The sequence below is a fragment of the Aquila chrysaetos genome, chromosome 8, assembly GCF_900496995.4.
Source record: "Aquila chrysaetos chrysaetos chromosome 8, bAquChr1.4, whole genome shotgun sequence".
NCBI classification, from domain to species: domain Eukaryota; kingdom Metazoa; phylum Chordata; class Aves; order Accipitriformes; family Accipitridae; genus Aquila; species Aquila chrysaetos.
In genome coordinates this window covers 26,641,674-26,668,021 of record NC_044011.1, presented here as the reverse complement: position 1 = coordinate 26,668,021, position 26,348 = coordinate 26,641,674, and the positions used below count along the sequence as shown (strand labels likewise).

Below are 26,348 nucleotides of genomic sequence, written 5' to 3'. Positions count from 1 at the left end.
ATCTTCCTGTTTTAATAACCAACAGGTTAAATTAACTCTTTAAGCACAGGGGAAAAAATGTAGCATCCTATAACCGCATTGATCAGCAGGCTTTTTTATGCACTGAAGACAAAAAGCCAGGAGCCATTAGCACACAGATCTTGTATATCACATGTTCACATAAAGTTTAAAAATTAAAAGGTCTCCAAAGTACTATTTCTTTTTGCTGCCCTTTCTGTATTCATACTTCATAATATTTTTTCCTGTGTTTTAGAAATAAGATGATTTTTGGTACTGCATAGCAACAGGTTGCAGTATTTTCTTTATAAAATGCATAAATTAAATTAAAAGTGAATCTTACTTTATGGAACTACAACAGTTTGTAAGAGATGTAAGCAAACCTTGGCCTAGCTACCTTTTCTCGCATGTTCATGTATCCTGACACCTGAATTCTCTCTTGCATTTTGACTAATAAGACTATTTACACATACTGGAAACCAATGCTTTCAAAAACAGCAACTTTTTTTTTTTCCCCGTCCCTGGTTCAGGGCAATATTAAAGTCCTGTTGTTAACTTACAGTCTTCAGCATGAAACCTATCAATTTTAATGGGAAGAAGGTATGTATGATCCTACATGGATCAGTTTTTACAAATTATGGCCTCAAAAACTGCTAAGAGCCTAGCAGCTATTTACTGTATAGTTCATGGATACTGGCTGTTCTAAAAAAGTTAAGAGGTTATCAGATACTGACTTCTTCATGCACATTTTCAGCTGCAATACCATGTTAAACCACAGCTAAATACTTCCAAGTATCATTCTTATATGGTATATCAAAATGTGGTTCACAACTGTTAATCAGAGAAGGGAAACAGTAATAGTAATTAGTAGTAATTAATGCATCTGTGGCTTTCAAAGCATGCAGACAAAAAGCCTTTTTGTGTCAAAATGTATGCCTTAACATGGCGGTCTGGAAAGCTGTTCATGCAACAGTTTTGGGGCACTTGTATTGCAGTGGGCAATGTCTACAAGTGCATTCAGAATACTGAAAGCTAGAAGTAAACTGTTAGGCTTTTGAAGGGAAAAAGAAATTTTAAAAGAGGTAAAAGAACCACTAGAGCAGTAGTTTCCCCATCTACCTCTTTTTGTTCTGCCATTCTCACATTCCCATATTCTAGAGACAGAAAGGAAAAGCAAAACAGGGTGGGTGACAAACGATCCGTCCTCCAGCCTCATGAAGTTGTCAACATCTGACATCTTGAATCTGACAGAAATTGCAGGAGAGGTTATAGGATCTGCAAAAATATCTGTATCCTCTGCCCTCCAAAGGCTGTTGAAATAAGGGACAGAACCAAGTGAGTAAGGGGAATGGTAATCAGTGCCCAACTGAACTCTTTTCACAGGATGTTCTTGTGTTCAACCCAAAATCTTCACCCTCTCTCACCTTACAACTGGCTTTGTCTTTCTTTCATTCTTTGTGAAATATAAATAGGTGAAATAGAAGTAAGTTTTCCTTCCCACATTTCCCTTGCAGTCTGCTAAGGGTATTGTTGGATGAACACATGCATGCACACAAACGTACACTCCTGCTGATTTCAGACCTGTAGATATTTTTAAGCTGCTGTTATTTAAAATGTCTATAATGGTAGAGGACAAGCCGTTTGTCTCTGAAGAACACAAGACTAAAATCAGAGTGAGAAATGACTTTTACTTAGCTAAGAAACTAAGTATGCAGGAATGATGGGTATGCTGAAGGATACTCTCACATTCTGCCATTCTATACAAAAAGAGCTCTTTATCCAAAGAATTTTTTGAAAAGCAACACAGAGCAGGCTATCTGGTTAAAAAAACCCCAACAACTTACGTGGCTTTTCCTTCCCTCAGGAAAATACAAGATAAAGAGAACTGTAGTGTGGCAGATACCACTTTCTTAGACAGAGGCTTGAATTTTAACTTGACATCTGTCTGTGTAGGCATGGGGCTTGCATATTGCTTCATGTTGATGCTGCTGGTGGCAAGCGCTTTTCTGCGTCCAGAAGGAGATTCCTGAAAGCAAAGGAAAAACAAAACTAACATAAAAGGTGCTGTTACGCTAAAACCTGCGTGTGCATAAAACAAAAAACACACATATTAAGCCTGCATCATTCTTTTTTTCAAGTACACAGGCAGCAGGGATTGCTATGGTCCTTTCTAGAGACAGAAACCCATTTCTTAAACTAGGTCAGCCACTAAAGGTTGAACACTTCCTTAGTGCAATGGGAAAAAAAAGGCTATTCATTGTGATCAGTGGTCTTCCATATAAGATCCTAGGTCTTTAATGGCTTGAGGTTGTAGTAGCATCCACAGCACATATCCCTTTAAGCAAATGGGAATGTATCTCCATTCCTTCTGATAGCAAACTGGACTACTTTTGTCCAAACTTGGATAGTCCTAGACTAGGACTTCCAACCTATGGAAGACATAGGTTTCGATTATGCATGTATTTCTTTATGTAATAGTATGAGGCCATCAAGTTAATATTTTTAACTGCTATCTGTGTTCAATGCTCAGATATAATGCCTGAGTATTTTTCAAAGCAATGGTACTTCTCACTAGTGTTGTACATCTAGTACCAAGAGTGACAGGTTTCTGAAAGTAAGGTTGACAATGGTCCCAAAAATATTGATAAAAATTTTGCAAGGAAAAAATAAAAAGCAAGAAAAGAGAAAGATAAAAGCCTAAGCTGTATTTCAAAAGCCTAAGTTGTATTTCAAGATAAAGGTGTTGCTCACAGCCAAATTAATCTAAAATGCATCTAAGAATCTACTGTTTTGCTCCATCTAATATCAGCATCAGCAGCAAAGGAATGATTATATGTAATAAAGCTCCAGTAATAAAAATAAAACAAAAAAGCCCTGCTGTTAAGTCTTTTGAAAAACGTTCTCCCAATAAGACCACATTTTACTGCAGTTGACAATTTGTGTTGAATAAAGAATACTAATTCAATCAAAACATTCAAGGATCTTTTTTCAAAGTACTTGACATTTCCGCCCAGTAGAATAAGTCAGAATGTAATATGTCATCCCCAAAGAATACCTTGTTTAAAAAACTAGCCTTATCTGTCAGATTATGCACAGCAATATTATACAGAACTATTAGTGCATGTAGATACCTTATGAATGAATTTCAAAAATGCATCAAACACTTGAGAAGGATTTAGGCCCTCTCAGAAGAAATACTTAAGAATATGCAAATACTCTCAACTGAATCAAGTTGAACAGATGTGACTGTCACAAACAATACTAGTGCTCTGTCCCTGGCCGCGACTGTCAATCGAAGAGCAAGATTATGGTCCAAGGTTCTGACAATGTGTAAAATGGAAAGTATGATCAGGGAGTTTCAATTATTACACAGATATGAACAACAATAATCTGTTATTGTACCATACCTTTAGAATAACTAAACATTATAACTCATTATACCAAATGCAAGATTTACTGCAGCACCTGTTCAGAAAGCAATGCGAGAGATGCACCACTTCTTTTTTGCGTGTTCTCCAGGTAAATGTACCTAAGCAGTTTGCATCTTAACAGCACCTTGTTTCATAAAGTTAAATTTTCAATATTCATACTATGGTGTAAAAATGGTGGTCAAGGTGAATAGAAAGAAAGTTTGCTTAAACCTCTTCTAGTTATTCTTTTTAAGTATCTTTAGAGAAAACTGGCATATATAATGTGGTGTGTAAGTATTTATGCAATTGGTATGGTAAAAACTACTTGCCAATGCTAGTGCATATGTTTTTCTCCCAAACAGAACAGGAGCAACCAGAAATTAAAAAGTAACTTGGAGCCACATGGAGAAGACAAGGTGGCAATGGGTAGAAGTTTCACCAGGAAGTTTCATCTCGATACAAACCAGACATTTTTTACAGCGAGAAGCGTCAATCACTGGAACAACCTCCCCAGGGATGTGGTAGTCTCCCCATCACAGGAGGTTTTCAAGATATGACTGGACAGGGTGATAGATAATCTCATCTAGGCTTCCTTTCCCACAAAAGGTTGCACCAGATGATCTTTCCAGGTCCCTTCCAACCTGAGCCGTTCTATGGTTGTATGATTCTAACTTGAATATGTCCACACCTGCAGTCAGGCCAAAGGAAAACATTCCACTGGTGGGCTATAATGATTAGGAAACATTTGTCACATTTTGGACTTGACTCTTCTTTGAATCAGTTGGGATGAGCTTATGCTTGCAGAAAAAACCCAATTATACCTTAGCTGGTCTTAAAATCTGTATTACAATATCACAGTTATTCTTATTGAAATTATAGTTAGCAATGTAACTCGAATGCATGGAAAGACTCTTCATTTGTTCATTATTCCGAAATTATACAATTAGGTTTTCCTTTAAAAAAAAAAAAAAAAAAAAAAGTGGGGTGGTGTTTTTTTCCTTTTTAAAGATGCATGTCTGTTGTCATGTCCTCACTCGTCTTCATCAATTAAAACACCCCAAAAAAGATCAAGTATATCTACACCCAGCAAGAAACAGATCTTAGACGGAACAAATCATGAACGTGGATACTTGCTTGCAGCCTTCCAGATGAATCTGCCATACCATGCCTGTATTCTGATGTACTCTTCTCAGTTTGACTACGAAAATCACTTCCCAGCAGCTGTAAACATCCCCAGTTTAATGAAGGACTAGATTATTTCCTTGTGTAGCTACCAATGCCTTCTCAGTGCTGGCTCACCTGTTAGATACATCCTATGCTAGAGAGCAACACACAGACCTCTGCGAGGTCCCTGGGGAGGTATCTTAAGGAACACAAATATGCTTCAGTGACTCTGAAAAACAGAAGGTGTATTTGGGGGCAGAGCTACTTTCTCTTTTTACAAACACACCTTCTTGTCTGATAACTCAGATGCATGTTGTCTTTATCAAGGTGATTTTACTAAAAAAGTCACAGCAAACAAGATAAGCAAACCCAAAGACCAGTTCAATGGTGAATCTGAAGTGAAGAGAAAGAACAGAGCATTAAACTTGCAAGCATCCAAAAGCTGGACACGGACATCAAGGCAGGAGAATTTTGGAATGATGTGGAATTACATTTTCACTTAACACCTATTTATTATATAAATTATCATCTTGCCATTTGTAGCTTCAGATTATCTGCATCAGAGAGTGAATAAGAGACCTGAACCAGGAAAAGGCAAAGTTCTCCCAGTGAAGATGATCATCAGCAATTCCTTGTGAAATCTGCTGAGGTTAGCTGGTGTAGAGGAGGGACACGAGTGCAGGCAGATGTGTGCCATTACAAAGGGGAGAAGCCAGCCATGTGCAAGAAGATTCTCTTAGCACTAAATATCCTGAGGTGCTGTGAAGAGTAAGAAATACTAGGCAATCAAGGTCAGTCTTCCTGAGAAAGAAAATTCCATAATCTTTTTGTGGGCCAAAGACAGAAATTGACTTTTCAGGTTCCAATTGCCTATAAAAATCCAAATTTGTAAATTTATCACATTAAACAAACAAACAAACAAAACCCAAACAAAAATACACAGTCCCTGATCTTTCATTTTCCTTAACATGCAAGTTTAAGTACATCCTCCTACTCTCCCAGAAAACTAAGCATCTTAGAAGTGTTGCAATGTTTTCTCCTTTTAAGCTTTATAGGCTTGGTCTTACATGGTTTTAGGTGTATAAGTAGAGGTGGGGAAACTTCTTTTTTGCCCCTGAAAAGGATATTCTGAAGGTCCATGAATGATTTCAGAATAGATTATGTTTTCTACTCCGACATACAACCAACTTTTAAAAAATTGTCTTTAAATGTCAGAACATGCTCATAACCACTTCTTACAAAGGTTGTAATGTTTTCTTCAAAAAAACCTACATGCTTCATATAATACAATCTGAGTTACCCCAGAAGCACAGAGAAATTTTCTTGCAGAAGAATAAATAATTTGTAAATCAGCAGAGACAAAATAATCCAAGAGAAATACCTATGAGTGGGGTATACAGGAACAGCTCAGTAGTAGGCTGGAAAGAGTTATTTCAAACAGAAGCACACTTTTGTAAGATACTAAATAAATAACATCCACTTAATAGTAAAAGTCTGACCTGGTGTTACTTGTGTCTCGTATGAGCACATGGAGTTTTGTGGAAGGTAAAGCAGGAATCCCAATGCAAATACTTTAATTGCTCAACCTTTCCAATTTTGACTACATAAGCGAAGTTTAAAATGTGTAAGGCTCAATTATGCCTCCAGGTATTTTACATACATGTGACTGCCAGAGTTGCCACATCACATTTTGTGAAAGGCTCCATGAAAAGTCAATTTTGAAGTCACAAGAGGGAAATGATCCACGTGATAATAAAGAGAGGTGACAAAATACAACACTTAACTATCAAGATGGAGTTCATTCTGTAAGAAAATAGTAATTTGGAAACTCTTTACTTTTTAAGAAAGGCAATGCATTATGCAAATAAAATCAACTATGATGTTTGAATATCACAGAAAGATAGAAGATAACCTACAATAGTGGTAAAATACAAATACCTCTTAGGTTATCTTCCAGCTCAAACATACTACTGTGAGAATTGGCACTGTTTGGTTCATAAGTTCATACGTGGAAAACTGGTTAACAATCTTTTTTTATTGTTTCATGTTTGTTACTCTATAGTTCTAGCAAGAGAAGCAGCATACAGAAAAAAAAGGAATTCTTTCAGAAATCACCAATAAATGACTAAAAAAGAACTAGTTTGTATGTTAGCAGAAACTACTGAAGCCTATCTTCTTGCATAACAGAATAATGGCTGTGCTGGGTCGACCAAAGGCTCTGAGAAACCTGTATATTATTTACGACATATATTGTTTACAAAGTGATCATTATAATTTACTTAAAGAAGAGTAAAAACCACACATAAACATACAGCAACACTTCTCCAGAATACTCTGCTGTGTTGGGGAATTTTTGCTTTCGTATTCTATGCTTTTATGCCTTTCTCTCACAAGCAGCTCCATCCCCCTTGACAGTCTCCTCCTACTATTCCCCTTAGTCCCTCAAATGCCTCCACCATACATCATATTTAGGGTGAAATAACCCTCTCTGTGCACTACACCAAGATGTATCAGCTGTTGATAGCTGGGGTAGCAGCAGGATGTGGCATGTGGCTGGCTCTGCACTATTCCAACTGGATGGCTGATACTTGTGTATCCTGGTACTTTAGGAAACCCAGCAAATATCAGGAGTAAGAAGAGCTCAAAGCTAGCAAAACAAAAATTAATGTAGAAAATAGAAAGACTTCCTAATACCCTGGAGTACTTTGATTTCTGAACTCAGACAAAGAAATATGCAGAGCAACCAATACTATGTAAATCAATAGAAGTTGCATTCCTTTTTACTACAGAAGAATATTAGTAACAATGAATTCAGGTTGTTCCCAATTTCTAAGCACACTGTATGTGTTTGTACACTTTAAAAACATTGTCTCCTCAGATACCAGCAGAGGTACAATCCACTGGTGCCATTACTGATGTGGCTGTTTCTAACCGACTTCTGGCCTTTAACATAGCATCAGTACCCATGGTTTAGGAGCTAGCAGGGATATGTGAACGCAACATACGCAAGTCAATTGGAATCTACTCCAAAGTGAGACAAAATCAAGTCAATCAGAAGCCACACAGCTGTAAGTAGTGCCGGGTCAAGCTGGGATGAGCTCTCACTGCATAAGAACACCTTGCACTCCGCTATGCCAAAGCCAGAATACCTATAGTAAGTACACAGATATACACTGCAAACAGGGATTTAAATAGTTATGCATGGGTTTTCAAGGAGCAGTCCCCAACACTACCCCTCTACAGCATTTTAAGTTACTTCCACAAGCCCTCAAACTACCATCATATTACAAACTTTGGGGGTAGAGAAGGGAAAATTAACACTGGCCAAACCACAGTCAGTTCAAATGAAGCCAATGAAGCTGCATTTACTGTCACAGCTACAGGACCAGACTCGCTTATCACACAAATTTCTGTCTTTTTGATCATGCAACCATGCATCATTCTCTTCCACAACATTCATGACTGAGCAGTGTCAGTCATCCCAAAAGTTACTACATCGTAAGCGTGACCCTTACATAAAGATCTGCCTAGCGTAAAGGATCCATATAGCCTGATCTCTTTCTACAAGGAGAATAACATGAAGCAACACTATGAACCACTAGCCTTTTCTAGGAATCATCCCCATGTTTCCCTACTAAAGCAGACCTTTCACAGCAAACAGGACTAAAATACTCTGATAAAGGAACTAAGACCACATAATCTGCACCACAGGTATAAGTCTGCACCACAGGTGTAAACCAGCCCATTTTTACTCAGAAGATGATGATCACAGATGACAGTCACTATTAAACAGCGCCCAACTCTCTTCCGAATGAAGCAAGTCAAAAGATTAATATCTCCATATGAAAGGTCTGAACTCAGACTCTTAATTTAAGGGAGAGCCAAATAATGCTATAATGCAAATTTCATGCAGCCTTCTTTCCTTAAAAATGTATTTTTTAACAACCTTGTGTCCTGTAATTACCAACTGCCTGGTAAGTCTTAGTCAAGGTTAATTTAAGAAGTGCAAATAAGTAAGAAACAGCTTTGTATTTTCTGTTAAACTGGCTTCACACTTCTAGAGTTACACAGAATCAAAATATTGGCCAGGTTTTGTTCACAGGGTATATTCCTTTGGGGTATTTGGGCTGGGGAAAGAGTCCCCCCACAGAAAACAGCAGAATGTATTTTACCTCTCCATACCTGAACTCAGCTTGCCTATACAGACCTTCAACCCTTGCTGCACTGCAGTCTTTAATCCCCAAAACTCAAGTGCCCTTCTTTTGATACACACACATTGAGAAAACATAGTAAAATATTTCCATTCAGCAGAAACTAGATCAAAAAGTACTGTAGCTCTTAATTATTTAGATACTAAATGGTCCCTCTCTAAAAGAAATGGATTAAGTAATGCATAAGCACTGTGCAAACATTGTCCAAGAAAGACCTAACAGGGGAAGACAAGTTTCCTAATTGGATATTGTTATTTTGTCAAAAGAAACAATGAGTTTTGACTATCTTTTTCCCAGAAACAGAGGATGTACAGAGTAATATTTTTAGAGGCTGCCTTTTCACGTTTTATAAAAGCAAATGCTAAAAAGCCCGCAAAGATATGCAGATTTTAAAGAGGAGCATTCTGCTGCACACTTGGGCATAAAATAATTAGACAAAGCAATTTTTCTAGCTGTAAACACCCATTGAGAGGAACAAGTTTTGAGGATTTTGCTTTCCTTTTGCTTCAGAATTAAATGGAGAACGTTTTGAAGGAAAGGTGTCCCCTGGCACAAACCCCACCACCCCTACAGCCACAACACACCACAGGAGAGGAAATCAGAAAGTTCTCCCTCTCCTGACACTGGATGCCAGCCCCGCCGGCTGAGTTGCAAGCGCCATCTTGCTTAGATGAAAAGATCACTGCTTCACTGGCAGAGCAAAATGGATCACTACAGAATTTAATTTGTGAGAGTATACAGCAATTAAATGCTAAAATAGACAAGCTACAGGGAGCTCTCTCATCTGGAGAGAGTAAATTAGAAACTATGTCAGTTAAAATAATTTAGACCGTCAGATGGAAGATTTGGAGGACGGAATGCAGGCAGCACGATCTGTGCTGAAAACTTGTTTAAAAGCAAATAATGGTTCAAGGTATCCAGAACATTATTAAGAATTATGATGCATTTGAATGGAGAACTTAATGTTTAAAAATTTCTGCATATACCAGAACAGTCTGAGCCCTAGACATGAGGACTGGGAAGGAAATAAAAAATATATATAAATGTTGAAACAGCTACACTTGACTCTATAAATATATATTTCTGATGCTCACAAAGTGACCTTTGTCCTTGTCAGAACCAGAGCCCTTGTGTCAATTTATTTATCACACTGGTAACATGTTAGGTTTAGGCTAAAAGGTTACTTCAGAAACACCAACATGACATTTTTTATAACACATCTAGATTGATGAATCATTATATTGGAAGCAGAACACACCGCTTCTTACTTAGCACCAGTAGAGACAATGCTTTCAGTAAGCAAAGAGAAAATACAATATGTTGCTACAACTACTGTCTTCTAATGGTCTCCTTTTAGGACAGCCCTACGAGATTTCACTAGCACCCTGAGAAACGGAGATATGTAGTGAAAGGTTCTTTCTGACCAAAATCGTACCCATGGGTGCGTTCAAGCAACCTGCTGTGGGTAACAACAAACTGTTCATCTTTACAGACTAATCCTTTGCATTCACAGACTCTGGAAATCTCCAAAGATTAACATCAGATGAGAAGTTTAGAAAGTGAAATCATACCTAATAAATCGAGGTAATTCATCTACACTAAGCAAACTACCACCAAGAAAATTTGGAGGTCCTGTTTTGCTAACAAAATTACTATTAAGCTTCTTGGACAACTTCTGGACAGATGGAAATAAATGTGCACAACCAAAATTTTAGTCAAGCAAATTATTAATAGACTATGTGTATGAGACGGGTTTTTCCTTCAAAAGTGGGCTTGATGCTTATGAAGAGCAACAGAGGAAAGTTTACAGGTGGGCTGGACAGTTTTAATAAGTAGTAGAGAACTATTGAACCCTGAAATACTCAACATTGCAAAGGATTTGGGTAACTGCTTTATGTGTCCATTTAAAAAGTCTTCATTGCTTTCTCCTTTGGACTGTTTAGTAAAACAGGAACACTTCCTGAACACTCTCCCACAGAAGGATGCAATGCAACTGATAACTGATGCTGAGAAACATTTGCTCTAGTATTTGTAGCTGTTTTCCTCCTTACTCTTTCAGATCGCTTCCTCTAGAGATGCTGTGCAAGTTTCTCTTCTTCCATTAAGGACAGGTTTAAATTTACTGTTAGATGCCTTTGATCACCTGCTAAACTCTGTCTGTCCTTATGCTCTATGCAAACACTACTGTAGCTTTGTAAAAGTACATTAATTTTGGCTTGTCTTTGCAGAGATACTTGTGTTGTACCACTCAGGAGCCCTGGAATACTTGACTATCCCATACCACTTAGCAGCGACAAAAATCACATCCTTTCCTGCAAGGACTAGAGCCCAATGTGCTGAGCTCACTAACGCCCTAATATTGGCTGGTATTCTGCTTCCCTTTTGCAGCCATTTGCTCTCTCCTGTTGGGATCACTGCATGGTAGGGACTGTCTGTTCCCTTCCTAGCCCCAAATGCTATAGCAGCCAGTTATGTGACCACCTTCCCTGGGCCTGCTAAGGTACATAGTGCAGCTATGTGCAAGTCTGCATGTATTACTACATAAATCACTAGTAAGCAAAAGCCATTGAGATGAAATAATTTTTAGATAGCAAAAACTATAAGTGTAAGTCCTACTGTAACTCCTGTACAGAATTTTAATTTTGCCGTGGATGCAGGACAAAAGCTCAAGGAAGCTCGGCCAAAGTTGGCAGAGTAACTTGTTATTACCAACTGGCTGTTTAAATCCTCAAACCTTTGCTCTCAAAGGAGCAGATTTAAAGAAGTCTGGGCTTGAGCTGCTGCTGATACATGGCAGGTGAGACTGGCTGTTGGGAAAGGCGCTGCACACAGGGCTGGCAGTTTGGCAGAAAATAACAGTCCTTCATTTTCTGCGAGCTGTGTGCCACTGAGCTGGATCCTTCACAGCATGCTGTCCGCCTCAGAGCGACTCCCTTGCTCTGCTTCGGCTGGGGCACTTCCAAACAGTATTCCCCCTGGTTTCAGTTTATTTTTCTCCCTGCTTTTGAAGTGTTCATTGTATAACAGTATAGTATTTTTGTAGAGTCAGCTTCAAAACAAAGTAGAAATACAGGTAATTTACCTAATGCTAGAAGGGGAGAAACAGCAGATGATAAAGTTGGTTCCTAAATTTTTAGCTAAAACTGGAGTAAGAAACACCTATTATGCGAGACCTCCTCCTTCCGGGGGGAGGATAGGGCAGTTGACTCAATAGCCACAACTTTATTTACTGCTCAGCAACTCATAACTCCACATTTTTCCATGTATTGACTACAGGGACTCACAGGTTGTTTCCTGGCATTTTGGTTTTGGTTTTAAATAATAGGCAATACCTGTTACAAAATCTATATTTAAGCTCACCTACCAGTGCCTGGCACTTTAGCTCTATTTGCCTGGCAGGAGGTCTCCCTTTTTATGATTCACTCTATTGCTCACCTGCTCTATGCAGATATCCCATGAACAGTGCTACTGAACCTTCAAATAGTTAGACAAGAGAGATGTCCAGTTAGTGTCCCCTGACAGAAGACAGTCTTTAGCCTCTTTTGAAAAAGCATTTATTTTTCTGCTAAACTAGTTACCTATTTATTGTTGGTTTCAGATGTGAAAGGCCCTTCTGTTGCTTACAACTTCTTTTCACTTTCCATTCTAGCCTCTAGATTTCCTTACTCTCTCCTGGCGTCACTTCAAGACAAAGACCCAGAATCTTTGACATTAAAAAGGTGGGTTTGAAATAATACATCAAGCTCAGCAGTGAATATTTAATGTGAGTTCAATATAATATTAAGAACAGCCGTTGAAAGGTCTATAGCTCTATACATCAGGCCGTGCCTACCTGCAAGCCTTGTCCTGAGGAAACAAATGCTGTGCAGGAAGACACACATGATACAGACCCCAGAATTAACTCCAGATTATTTAAACAGACTCACAAACGTAAACACATTATTCAGCTCCTTTGTCATCTCCAACAAGGAAGCAAGTTTGAGGTAACACTCATTAAAGAAGAAACAACGTCAAAAGATTAACTGCTCCAGTGACCTTATATACTTTCATTCACCTTTCCAGAAAATACTGTATTTTCAGATGGCTTATAACATTGTCTAGACTTAATTATCTATCAAAGATAAAACCGGTTTAAATGGGTTTTGTAAAATACCAGTGTGTCATCAACCAGTTGTTATTATCTGAGGATAACTTCCAGGGAACGAATGCACAATATTAAATGACATACAATTTGCAAGGCTTATGACACAGAAAAGCTTTTAATGGTGTCAAGCGAGGATGTTATGACTCTTATGTTATATTGTTTCTGTACTGGAAGTTGGACCTTAACTTGAAAAGCACTGAATGAATGGATGGATGTCTGTAATGCCTGGTGACTGTGTGCTGAGCAGTGAGTGATGCTCACACAATGACCGTTCTACTTGTCAGAACCAGAGCCCTTGTTTCAAATTATTTATCATATTGGTAATATCTTAGGTTTAGGCTAAAAAGCCACTTCAAAAAAACCAGCATGATGTTATTAAAGTGAATGTCTCAGTTATTATTGGAGCACCAATGTATCTCCATTATTAAATCTGTGACTGCTTTTATTGTCTCTTCCCTCTTACTCACAACTTCACTTAAAGCACGTGCCAAAAACACCAAAATACATAACACCAAGAGGACATAACACAGTTGGAAAAGTCCCCCAAACTATAGAGAAATTACTAGACCTGCTGGTGCTGCTCCCTCTTTCTCTCCTTCCCTCTCACTGAATTTCCCAGCTACCACCCTGGAGGACACGCTTCAAGACCACTGTAACTCTCACAGCTCCGCGGCTGTGGTACCAGTCACAAAATTCACTCTGGAAGAGTTGGCTCTTCAAGGAAGCGTCTTCGTACAAACATACGGTTCTCTTGCCTGTGCCACTTTATTACTACTACTTTTATCCAAACCTGCAGCTCACTATCAGGGACAAAAACTCTAAGAGACAACTTTAATATGCAAATCTACTCCAGGCTGTTATCTAAGAGCAGTGTGGTTTGCAAGTCATGGTTCCTGTGTGCAGCACTCCTCCCGCTACAGAGCAAAGAAAGAAAAAAAAGTATTGAATCTATGGATCTAGCCAATGCCGTACTGCTGACGTGGGATTTGAATCTGACATATGCGGGAAGAAGTAGGGGGCAAAGGGTAGGTATATAACTAGGGTAAAAGGGAGGTAGCTGAAAATTAAGATCTGTGTGAAGCTAGAATAGGGGCATGCTCACGCATGTAAGACAGCTCAGCTGTCACACCCTATGCACACACAAAGTGAGAATAGTGTATGGTGCAGGTAGAGTTACTTTTTTTTATATATATATATAAACAACATAATCTACATTTTAACAGCAAAGACAAACGCAAAGCATTCCAAAATGCAGCTCTGCAATAAACATAAACCTCAGCTTTTCAAAAAGCCCATCCATCCCTCCAAATTTGTTTCAATAAGGGAAACAGCTAAATGGATTTCTTCTAACTTTGCACTTGAAGTAAAATTCACCTCAAGACTGACAAGCATAAAAAATTTCAGTTGAATGGGTAATTTTTTTTTTTAAAGCTGCAGTAGCCTGAAAACAGGGGGTTGTAATGAAGCTGCCCCATCAACCATAACCACACTGTCACTACAGCAACACAATCATATTGCCTGTGCAAAGAAGCAATGCATTTAACATTTTCTTCGCTGTGTATTATCTATTAGCGGAGTTTGTCACAGAGATATGTGGCAGTTCCCTGCAATACTTATGAATAAATGGCAAGGCATACAAGAATCCATCCATGTCTGCTTCAGCACAGGTTTGTCATCTTATATTTTGGCAAATAACTTAAAAGACCCCTCCCTTCTCTTATCTTAGGTTTCTGTTAAATGCTGTTACAATCAAGAAATAGAAGTCGTCCCAGGCAAACATCTCAGATCTCCCCATTGCTATTCACTATTACTAATGCACATTACACGTTCAATTCTCCCTTGCTGCTTCTATGAAAAAGCTCTTGTCAAAAACAGATTTCATTTTTTCTGTGTATGCACAAATTAGTTATGGATGATTAACAAAGCATTCATTCTTTTATTTGCTTTGGCTGAGACTTGATCTGTGTTACATTCATGTGAAGGAAGCACTTCATTTTATGTTGATTAAATATGAAACACTGTACTGTTGATAAAAAGAGTTGTGTTCAGGGCTGCATATTATACTAACAAAAGATGCATGTTCTTGGGCTAACATTTTCTTAAACAAGTTCTTCCAGATTTTTAATTGCAAAAAACTTGATATACCTTTTTTTTTTTTTTTCTTCTCACCAAGTACTGGGCAGTAAGAGCTTTATGTCCCAAAGAAACTGGCTGCAGTCTCAACAAACAGCAATAATTATTGCATATTTAACATAATAAAAAGGAATTTCAAATTCTGCCCCACAATTTGATTTCTTTAAACATAACTTGCATTATAAAATTTATCCAAAAAAAAGACTGCAAAACTAAGTAGGACAGGCAGCAAATCCTAATTACAGGATTCCTCTATTACATGAGAAATATAATGAAGTTGAAGATGTATTGGAGAAGTCTTATGGAAACTCATAGCCAGTTATAACTGAGAGTTTGGCCCTGATCTGGCGTTACTGACTCCAGCTATCACCAGATAACACATGTGTAAATGCTCATCTATAAGGCCCATAAATCCTCCATGTCCATTAAACACAGTGATACAGCGACACCAAAAAGGATGTACTTCAGTTCAGGAAGGTATTTAAGTGCAAGCCTAGCTTCAAGCATATGACCTACTTGTAATTAAATCAAGTTAAAAGAAAGCTATACGATTAAGCACCTTGTTAAAACTGGGAACAAATTATTAGCCCTTATAAAACAGGAGATTCTATCTCGGGGTTTACAGCACAGGAAAACAAACATGTGCAGACACACGCGCGCGCACAGAGTATTATGCATACTTTTGCAAGAGGGGATTTATTTTTAGTGTAACTATATAGCAATAAGTGCAGCTCTTACTCAGGTTAGGATGAGGTCTGGCCACAATGACTTCTAAGCCACGAATCTCATCCAGGCAACGTGGGTTCATTCTTTGCTAAACTTCCAACAAAGATTGGTATCATACCTTCATAAAACCTCTACTAACGTCTCTGTGTCACAAAAATAAGTCTCTTCAGTGTCTTTCCTAAACATCACCAAAACCAAAGCATGAACTTGGGGTTTTCGTCTTACTACCAAGGAGAGAGAGTCCTACCATAATGTAAGGCTGGAAACAGCCCAAGCCAGTGGCAACTCGATGCAAGCTGGGTTCAGCAAGGATGGCTCGTGCTCCACACAGAAGGCAGCAATTTCTTGGGGTGCCCCTGAAATACCACAGCACTGGATGAGAGGACGGAAGGAGAGGAGAAGGTGGAAAGCTGGTTCTGATCCAAGCAGGCTACCGCATGGTCTCTGAGCAGCAGATCTCTGCTCCCTGTGAAGGGACATGGTTGTTACCTGGCAGCTGTTTGAAGCGCTCAAGACCCGTCTGGAGGAAGGTCCCTCCAGCGCTGATACACTGCAGGTAGGAGAACAAGAAAGGGCCAGCGAAGGCAGCCAGGTCCATCTGGAGCAGCCGTGCTGCAGTGCAAGGTGTGAGCTCCTGCAGGGCACAAGAAGCAGGAAGGCTCGAACAACAGCCATTTCTCCTCATCACCCTCATCCAGAGCAGAGGTGCAAGATAACAACTCCTACCTGATGCTGCAGCCGATCAGATAGCATCTTGACTCCCAACTCATCTCCTACCTGCATCCCACTTTTCCAGCCACATGCTCCTGCCTCGCACCAGCCCTGGCACTTTGCTGGCTCTTCTTTCACAACCCGGTTCCTCTCGCTAATCCAGCAGAAAACTCATCCAGAAAAAAAACCCACAACATTTTCGGTTGGGTCAGGTAGACGTATGAGCTCTCCAAAGGGCAGATGAGCACCAGCGTCGTGCACTGAAGGGGCAGCAGCAGCACGAAGCAGGGAGCAGAGAGGAAGGAGCAAGAAACCACCCATTTTGACAGCAGCAAATCGAGAATGGTTCAGTCAGCCCATGTGGTTGCATTTTCAGGCTCCGTAGTATTTTATGGAGATTTACTCTTCCCGTTCCAGCCTGTGTGTATATTCAGCTCCCTGAATATCCCTATCCCTTGCAGATAGGGGATTGTTGAAGTGAAACAAAGATTTATTTTTTTTTAAGGTTCCCCAAAAAGATTTTTGTCTTTGCTTCAGGTCACATAAGAATACACAAAAGGGCAAAGTGATAAATGCCCACATGGATTTCTTGTCTTTATTTCCACTCTCTGGAATGAGGCCAGAGACGTCTAAGTAGTGCACTCTGTTCTCTTCCACTCCCTCTCAGAAATTATGGACACTTTCTCGTCTGCAGCCAATTTCCTCCTCCTTCTCGGTCTGGGCACAAGCTTAAACTACTACAAAACAATGTTCCCCTGTTTCTCTCCAGGGCCCATTCTTCATGCATCTACACCAGGCTCCCTGAGCCCTCCCAAACCTTTAAGGCTTTATGTTTACAGATCCAGGATGAAAACCTGTTCTCTCTGCTCCGAATCTAGGAAAATTCCACTCTCTAGCCATTTTGCATATGAACTCTGCTGCACTCATTTTCTCAAGGTTCATCCACTCCACGGTCCTAACGGGCTGCCACTCCTGATGTTATTAGCACATTATTAGCCCTACTCAAATATACCTGACACAATTGTGTAGCTGACTTAAAAAATATAGAAATATTTCATGGCACAGAGCCTCCCTAATCTAAGTCTGAAACTTGAAATTGGGCATTGGCAAGTCAAACACCAAGTATGTTGCATGTTGTTCAGCTTCCCATTTATTTATAATATCTACATATATTATTATTAGACTTGCACAAATTATAATTCACAAAAATGTGTTACAAAGTAAATATCAGTTTCAAATAATAAGTTTCTATACATTCTTTTAAAAGATCTTATTCTCCACATTCCAGCTACATCAGGAACATTCCTGGAGTGTTACAGGCACAAGTACTGTCAACATTTCTAAAGCTCCCCTAGAAACAACTTCACATGTGTACAAAAAGCAAAGACATTGCTAATGGTTTATTTATTAACATTATCATGTTGCCATCTAAAACAAATACAGGAATAAATTAATAAATACAGAGTATCTTTAATCAAAATATTTTCTTCTCTACTTCTTGGCTGTGATATTTGATCCATCCATACTTAAAAACATTCCACAATAAAAGCAAATAAAAAAAAAAAAACCCAAACCAAACCATAAGGAGACTTAATCTCGTAATTATGGTTACTTAAAAACACTTACGAGACATCTGCATTAATCAATTATCAGAAAGTAGTGCTTCAGTCCCAGGTAGTTAGCAATAGCACTCATATAATACTACAGGGAGCCTCATGTTTTGGCAAAACTAGAGCAGGAAAAAACAAAACTAAAAGGCATACTGTACATGTGACCTACAGGACTTGGATTATTACCTCTAAGCTTATTAAGAGTAAAAGCTGTCAGTCAGACCACCCCACAACCAGGGAGGAAAACTAAGATTACTCAGCAGTAAAAGGCATAAAAACGAGATGTGTATTCTCAGAACGGGCGAAGGCAGAGAGAGTGAACCACAGACCTGCTTCAGATATCTAGAGCGGTAATTGGCTCACAAGAGCAACTACCACGTTAAGGCATTATCATTATCTAGCTCACATAACTGGAAATTCACGCTCTGTTCTTTAAATTGGCTTAACCAGCAGCATCTGCAGCACTTTAATTAATTACAGCAATTGGCGTACGTTAAAAGTAGATGCACAGATCTGAAATGATAATGCGCTGTGAGTAATAATTGTAAACCAGCATTAATCCAGATCTATCCTAAACGAAAGCAAGGGTACACTGTTGTGCTTCAACTGCACAGAAAACAAGCTTCAATGTAGTAATCATTATCATCTGTCCAGGTTCACCAGCAAATACTACAATTCTGCGTGGCACTCTACATTCAATTAGCTCAGGAATGCAGAAGCTCACAACGTGCACAACAAAAATCTGTTCAGGTTTGATGTTGTCAAGTCAAAATCGGTTGGGCACTTAAACTTGGGTTTCCTTTGAAACATAAACTTGAAGTTAAAATCATAACAGAGACTGATTACCAGTACTTATTTTTAGTACACTCCTTATAAAGAAATATAGAAGGCAGATATCACAGTCGGCTCAGAACAAAGTTTTCTTGACAGCCATTAGCTTCGCTTCAGTAAAAAATCCACAGGCACTGTACACAAACATGGTTTGTTTTTTTTCCTGATATCTGCAGCTCTAAAATACAGTAGAATTACTTTTTAAAAAAATCAGAAACAAGGAGTTAAAAACCCCTTTTGTTCCTTTTATATACAGCAATTCAAAATCTTTACTTAGAAGAAAATAAGTTTTTCAAGCTTGACAGTGAAATCCACATGCACATCCTGGACATATTTAAAAGCCGTTCTGTAACAGACTTCTTAATACCATTTCCAGTCAGAACACAAAACAACTCTATCAAGATTTGTTGTGACTTGCTTCATATTCATACATAATTCAGGGGTCAAAATACCTGGTATGAAGGTTATTACCAAACCAAATCTGAACTCCCCATTTATCAAACACAAGTTTTATCTTTCGTAGCAGTGTGAAAGATGAAACATAACTTTCTTGATACTTGTAAACATGTAGTAGTTTTGAACATATTTTTAACCAAGAAACCCCACAGCCATAGACTCAACTAAGGGATGACTGATTTTAAGTTGCAAAAACTTTAACCATCTAATACAAATAGATGCTACAGCACAAAATATGCCTTTGTGTAATTTTGTCCAACACCCATTTTCTGAAAGTACGCCTGTTTTCAGTGTAACTTACAGAACTAACAAGGAGGCAGAACATCAGCAAGGAAGCAAGTGCAAGCCCAAACAGCTAAAATACCAAGGCTGATGCAGCAGCAAAAACCAGAAATAGCAATCTGATGTAGCAACTCACACCAGAGACATTCAAAAGGCAGTCAGAGGAGAAAAATACCTTTTCTAACGCAGCAAAACTCTGGTGACGGTGCTTATATACTCTGTGCCTAGTGTGTTTGGGCTAGGCAGACAGCAGTGAAGCTTCACCGGTATGTGTAATTTTAAGACATGAATATCTGTGCTCAGATATACTCTGATAACAGGTTTATCTAGGGTGCACAGAAAACAACTGCATGCACAAATAAATAGCTGCACACTCAATGTAATCACGTTCATCTCCTGAATATCCACTTATAAATACTAATCTAGAAACTACATGTGCTATTAAGGTGCCAGCCTCTGAGGAAAAAAGGCCACAGTGCAGGAAAAATATAAAATAAATTAATAATTTGTATCTAACACTGATACTTATTCCACACAGTCCCTCATTTCTGATGCAGAGGGATCACAAGTGCACAATACAAGTTATTCGTTGACTAAATACCGTCACGAAATGCTACAATATAAAGGTTGGAAGGATTAACACAAAAGGTCCCACTCCAAGACAAATGTCTCCTTCATAGTTCAGTTCACAGCCATCATGACTGTTCCGTCAGGCCTGTGATTCCGAAGGACTGGGTATATACCTGCTAACCAAACACGCCAAAGACTTTCAAAATCTCTTGTTGATACTGGCATATTCTTAGAGGCGATTTTAATTACCACCACGCCAAAAGAGACTTTCTAAACACAGGAAGATCACCAAGTAAGTTTCCGCTTCAAATCTCAGGGTCTTCTGAAACAACTTCTACAGAGGATTTATGAATTTGGCAGGGTTTACATCCCGCTTCCTCCCTTCTCCTCCTTCAGTCTCTCACCTTTCCCAAGCAAAAAATACTAAACATGCAACAACCCCCCCTATTTTTAAATATGTCATATTTGCAAAAGCCTTACACCATTTAATTGCACATTTATGTAGAGGCCACTTTAAAAATAAATGCAGAGAAATGAAGTCATTAGCACGCACTAAAACATGTTGGGTTTTGCTGTAACAATAAAATTACATGGTGATTTTCAAACAAGCCTTAAGTACTAGGGGGAAAAAAAGTGCAATTCGTATTTCTAAATATATCTTTGGATTTAAATATTCTTCTTTAATAATTATGCTGTTTTACACGTTCCTACATTTCAGAAACTATCTGGGCTGTGTGTATCTTCTCCCAATTCCATTTTCTCAAGGTAGTGGATCTTTTACTTCCAGTAACACACTACAGTATGAAATCCTAAGATTTCTAAAGGAGAAAGGGTTGAATTTTAGTGCAGCATATTTTATCCTTACTAGGATGGTAATTTTTCTACTCCCTCTACTGGCATACTTTAAAAGCAAGGAAAGAAAAACCTGAAGGGTGTTCCAGCTTGTAAAACATAATGAGAAAATATTTTTTGTAACCTCAAAATAATTGTTCACACAACTTGGCAAAACATTAATCTCAAATCCTGGGGATTTTTAAGTCATCAGCAAATTTTTGGCAGATTTCTTTGTTGTAAAAATTAACAGCACCTCAAAATAAACATCCTGGACCACTTTATGTTACAATTACTATCAAGCAGTCCCATAACCTGTCACTGCTCAGATCAAAACTGATCACTCCCTAAAACATACTATATGGCTAGTAAAAGACCCTAAGAGCAATCATGGAATATAACTCTACATGATTACCACAGGTCTACAAAAATGAGCAAAAACATCCTGAGCTTAACAAGTTGCTACTTAAATGTTAGACAGTGCTCTGTGAACCATTTTATATTAAAATTGGATAGTTCTAGACATCACACATACAAGAAGTATTGTTTGACACAGTGCCATTTTGATGATAAATTGCAATCTACAGCTCAAATAATTCTACCCAGGGATTAACATTTCAGAGGCTGAGCCAGAGATTATGTGCGTGGATCTTGAATTTCATCATCTCCCTTCGGCACAATAGCTTATTCTTCCTTTTTTCATCTATTCTCTCATGAAGGGTCAGGAAAGCTTAGCCTTGCTGTTTCATTCATTTCATCTCTACATTAACCAGATACCTTGCAGTCTTTAGTTCTTACATGTTATTCCATTACAAATACTACAGCTACACTGCACTATGCTACGGCTAATGAGGTATGTACCAAATCAAAGGGTGCCATCAAGTGGTTGTAGCACACTACCAGCATTATGCAAAGTTAAGTGTTCTGCAGCGGGTTTCACCAGGACACCCTATACAGGGTGGATTAAACTCTGCCATAATTTAAAGCTTTTGGGAAAATTCAGATGCTAGAGATGGTGGTCCCACACGATTTCATCTCCTTCCTTTTAAATTCTAAGGCTCAGCCTAATAGCCCGCACCACCACGCAGGAGACGTCCCCGTCTCTCACCGTATGGGTCAGCAGGCTCCAGGACTGTTTCGGTCATTGCATGCTCAGCTACTCACCACTGTGCACCAGAGGACAAGTTAAGAACAGCCTTAATAACCTCTGAAAAGCCTCCCAACTAGCAACAGGACAAGAAGGGTGCTGCAGGGTGGGGGTTTCACAGAAGATGGGGATAATAAATACAATTACTTGTGCCACCACACCCAGTTTCAAATCAAATTAGTTACAGATTACTTGTTAATCTATACTCATACTGAATTTGAAGACAATGTGAGAGCTCTTCCCTGCAATGATGGTGATGTGTATCTTCAGCATTACTCAGCAATTTGAAGTAAAAATGACTTGATAGATCGTTTTTCAACACAAGTGTTCAATCTAACCCAAACAATTGGCCTTTCCAGATGAGATATTTCACAGCCAAAACCCATTTCATATTTAACCATTTTCTTCTAATCCATATACTATCAGCTCTAAACAACAGCCCATTACTCCAACTCACCTTTGCCTGGCAGGTAAAAACCAACCAACGAAAACCAAACCAAAAACCACTTTCCAGTGCACTGAGACAGATTTTTCCAATGAAGAAGAATGCTGCCTTTCTAAAAACTGTGGCAACTTTGCTACTGTAGGAAAAAAATTTTGCATGTGCCATGGGACACAGAAGAGTTTTGCTTGGTGGGGATGAGATGAGACTGAAGATGACCCAGTTGTGTCTCACCACAGCATGGCCATCCACACCATGACTTCCAGAAACTCAGCTGTCACTTACAATAACACCGTCCAGCACTTGCAAAGAAAATGCCAAGAAACTGTGATTTGAATGTAACTGATGAAGATAGACACAATTATTTCTATTTCTGAAAGGGTTTGGCTCCAAAGTATAAAAAGCTGAACAGCCATGACCACACCAGCACAACCACCAACTTCTTAAGGATGTAACTTCAACCATATTTTTCCTGTGGCAGTGACAAACAAATGTCCACACTCAAGAAAAGCTCAAGGCAAATGAGGTCCAAATTCTTCTGAGACTGTTCCCATCTGCCCAAAAAACTAGCAGCAATGTTCCCACATATGGTCTGTCTACGCAACGTGCCACCAGCTCAGGCAACCACTCATAATTTGGGATGTCTACCACCGCTGCTCTGAGGAAGCGTACAGTTACAATGCACATGTGTTAAGACCAATAATGAATTTTCATTAACTGCAGAGCAACATTCGTGTGGTGGACCAAAGACAACTGGAATTTGTAATGCAGAAAGAAGTCAGCCCTTAACATTCTCCATGTTCTCACTCATAGCCGACTTCACGCTTCCCCGTGTTCCCCTTACACTTGCTCACTTTAGTAGGTCAGCCACATTCCTGATTCTGCAATACAGAACCTTCACAGTAAACCTGCACACAAACTTCCAAAGACTGAACTAGAGGTTGGAAAAGAAAAAAAATTAAGAAGTCACCAGGAACCAAACTGAAAAGATGCCAAGCTACCTCCCAAAGCATTGCATAGTACATAAGAGTTACAGAAATTTAAAAAAGAGAGAAAGAGTTTGGTTTCCACTGTAGCAGCAGAGAGCTGCTTCCTCCAAAGGGGAGACTGCAGAGAAAAGATGCAGAGGTAGTGATGGAGTAGGCTGCATTAAAGCCAGAACTATTTCACCAGGTCCAGGTGAAACACCCAAATTGTTCCACAGATCTCAAATACCCTTTGAGATAATACTCTTCCTCAACAGCATCCATACTAGTTATTTATGCAGTCTATTTATTTAATACCTCAAATCCTTCCTAATAAATGAGCTTCTTTGGTTATGATATATAATTAAAGTTATATAACATGAATTAAAACTAATTATGGGGAAGATTTATACAGATGATTCATGGAACAACAAGCACATAAACTTTATACTAATTCTTTGCTGACAGATTTTTAGGGTTATTTTCCAAATATTCCATTTTGTCCTTTCATTGACAAATATATAGACAAAATCCCCCCTAACTCATCACGCTCATTCCTATGGCTGCTCCTGGAAGCAAGCACCTGATGCCTCTGTCATTGAGGGGTTTGGCTCTTACTGGAGCTACTTCAGCAAGAGCGTTCCCTCGCTCTTACTCCACTTTGGCTCAGCTACAGCTCATTCTCTCTGCTCCTGTTTTCCCTGCTGCCCACATTACCCAATTATAAACTCTCCCTTCATCTCACCTTTCCATTGCAGACAATGGTTCCTTATGCAGCAACATTAGCCATGTCCTGTGTCTTGTGCTTCTCATTTTCAGGAAAAGATATATTAAAGGACAGACAATACCAGAATAGTAGGGTTGGAAAAAACCAACCACCCAGGGCTGGGGAAGAGAGGTGAAAAGGTGTAAGGTTTTGTCAGAGACAGATTTTGATGGTACTTGATTTCTATGTTCTTTTAGGATTCTTTTCTAAATTTATTTAGCAGTTAAACATGGAAAGCACTAACAAATCTCCCATTCCAAACAACTTCTCACTCTTCATCAGAAAAAATGCAAGTATAATTAATTTCCATTTCAGGGTCTACTTTACAGACCAAATTAAGAGACAGAATTCTTCACATAATTTTCAATATCATGTCTGATTTGGTAAATATTGTATGCGTTTTTTGATTTTTGTGCCGTGCCTTCCCATGACTAGGGACTGTTTTCATGGAGCTGTTTTGCTTTAGGACACAAAGCTTTAGAGAGTTTCCTACATCTTATCCCTTGCTGAGCAAAATGCTCTTATGGTATAAATCATTAAGACTATGTGCAAAAACTGAGGGTCTTTAAAGAAAATCTCTGAAAACTAATAAGCGTATTTACTTTTAGCAGGCAAAGTGCTCGAAGTCAGACCCGGCAGTTTCCTGTTTCAGGCTGTGAAACACAGGGTATTAAAACAAACTCATGCTCAGCCTGCCATTCTGGCAACCTGCTACGCTTCCAGTAAGGACAGTCTGGTTTGTTCTCAGTTCTGGTCTACAGAAAACACACCAGAAGCACAAATATTACTATTTAACAGCACAACATAATACACAACTGTATCATCTTCAGGCTTTAAATTAATCATGTTTGGTGTATTATTACATTTTATTTTTCAGGCCACTGGAAAATGTAAGAAACATTACTTAAGTATAGACCACTGTGCTCAGAATAGCAATCTTTGAGCTCAGGGTTGCAACTTTGTATGGGTCACGAATTTGGCAGAAATTCAGTCTAATCTTATATTTATGCTAGTATGTGGAACCACAGAAAATATTGAACAGCTACAAGATGTCATTTTATGGCACTTTACTCAATGCCATTTTATTCACGCAATCTTTCCAGCCTAGTCTCAGGTTGCCACCACACCTAAGCTAAACCAGAAAAAGTTTATTCATGCTGCCTGTCAGGATTCAAGAAGCAATTTGGCCCAGATATAGATAATGCAAAACAATGAGAAAGGAGAAACTTCACATGAAAAAAACCAATATGACAGTGCAGTACCAATTCACAATGAAGAATATGCTGGGAGGGAAAAAACCTGAATGAAATGGCATCCATTAAGTTATGGAGGTCAATTAATTTCCATTATATTAAACTCTATTAAGACAGCTAACAACCAAAGATAAGAGGCTAAAGGCAGTAACACTCGGTGCTATTACACTGCCAGATGGTTTTCCTAATAACAAAAGGTTTTCAGGAAGCCAGAACTCTTTATTTTTCTGTCAGCTGGCTACTGTCCTGCTAGTGACCACTATTTTTAAATAGTATGCTCTGAGTTAAATTACAACTGCTTGCATATACAATCCTATCCAGTTACTTAACGCAGAGCTACATTTTACACAATAATGGATATTTTAATTCTTTTTTGACACATATTTCCATACCTTGAGCACATGCAATTGCAAGGTATTATCTCAAATCAACCAACATATTCAATTGGACTCCCAGATTATCCACTTTTGAAGGTGACTTACGTCAAAAATATTTTTCATTAAATGCATTGCCATTTTTTCCATTTTCCACACTGAGTATTTTGTCCTACATGGCTGCAACGTATGCTGTCTTAACACCGTATGGCTACCAGGTCAAAAATGAGATTTATCCATCATAATGTTGCCCCAGACAGTGGCATTTTACATAATGATATTCTGAACTGCATCAAGAGCAAACACATATCCGTGACTATATGTA

General features: G+C 38.7%; 1 protein-coding gene across 12 annotated transcripts in view; it reads right to left on the bottom strand.

The window, feature by feature from the left end:
- Positions 1-26,348, bottom strand: part of EHBP1 (EH domain binding protein 1) — a 231,399-nt gene that overhangs the window by 140,576 nt on the left and 64,475 nt on the right. For all 12 annotated transcript variants that reach the window (XM_030021257.2, XM_030021255.1, XM_030021258.1 and 9 more), the window contains exon 6: positions 1,842-2,023. In XM_030021257.2, coding sequence (XP_029877117.1) covers positions 1,842-2,023 — 182 coding nt within the window. The remainder of the gene's footprint in view (positions 1-1,841; positions 2,024-26,348) is intronic.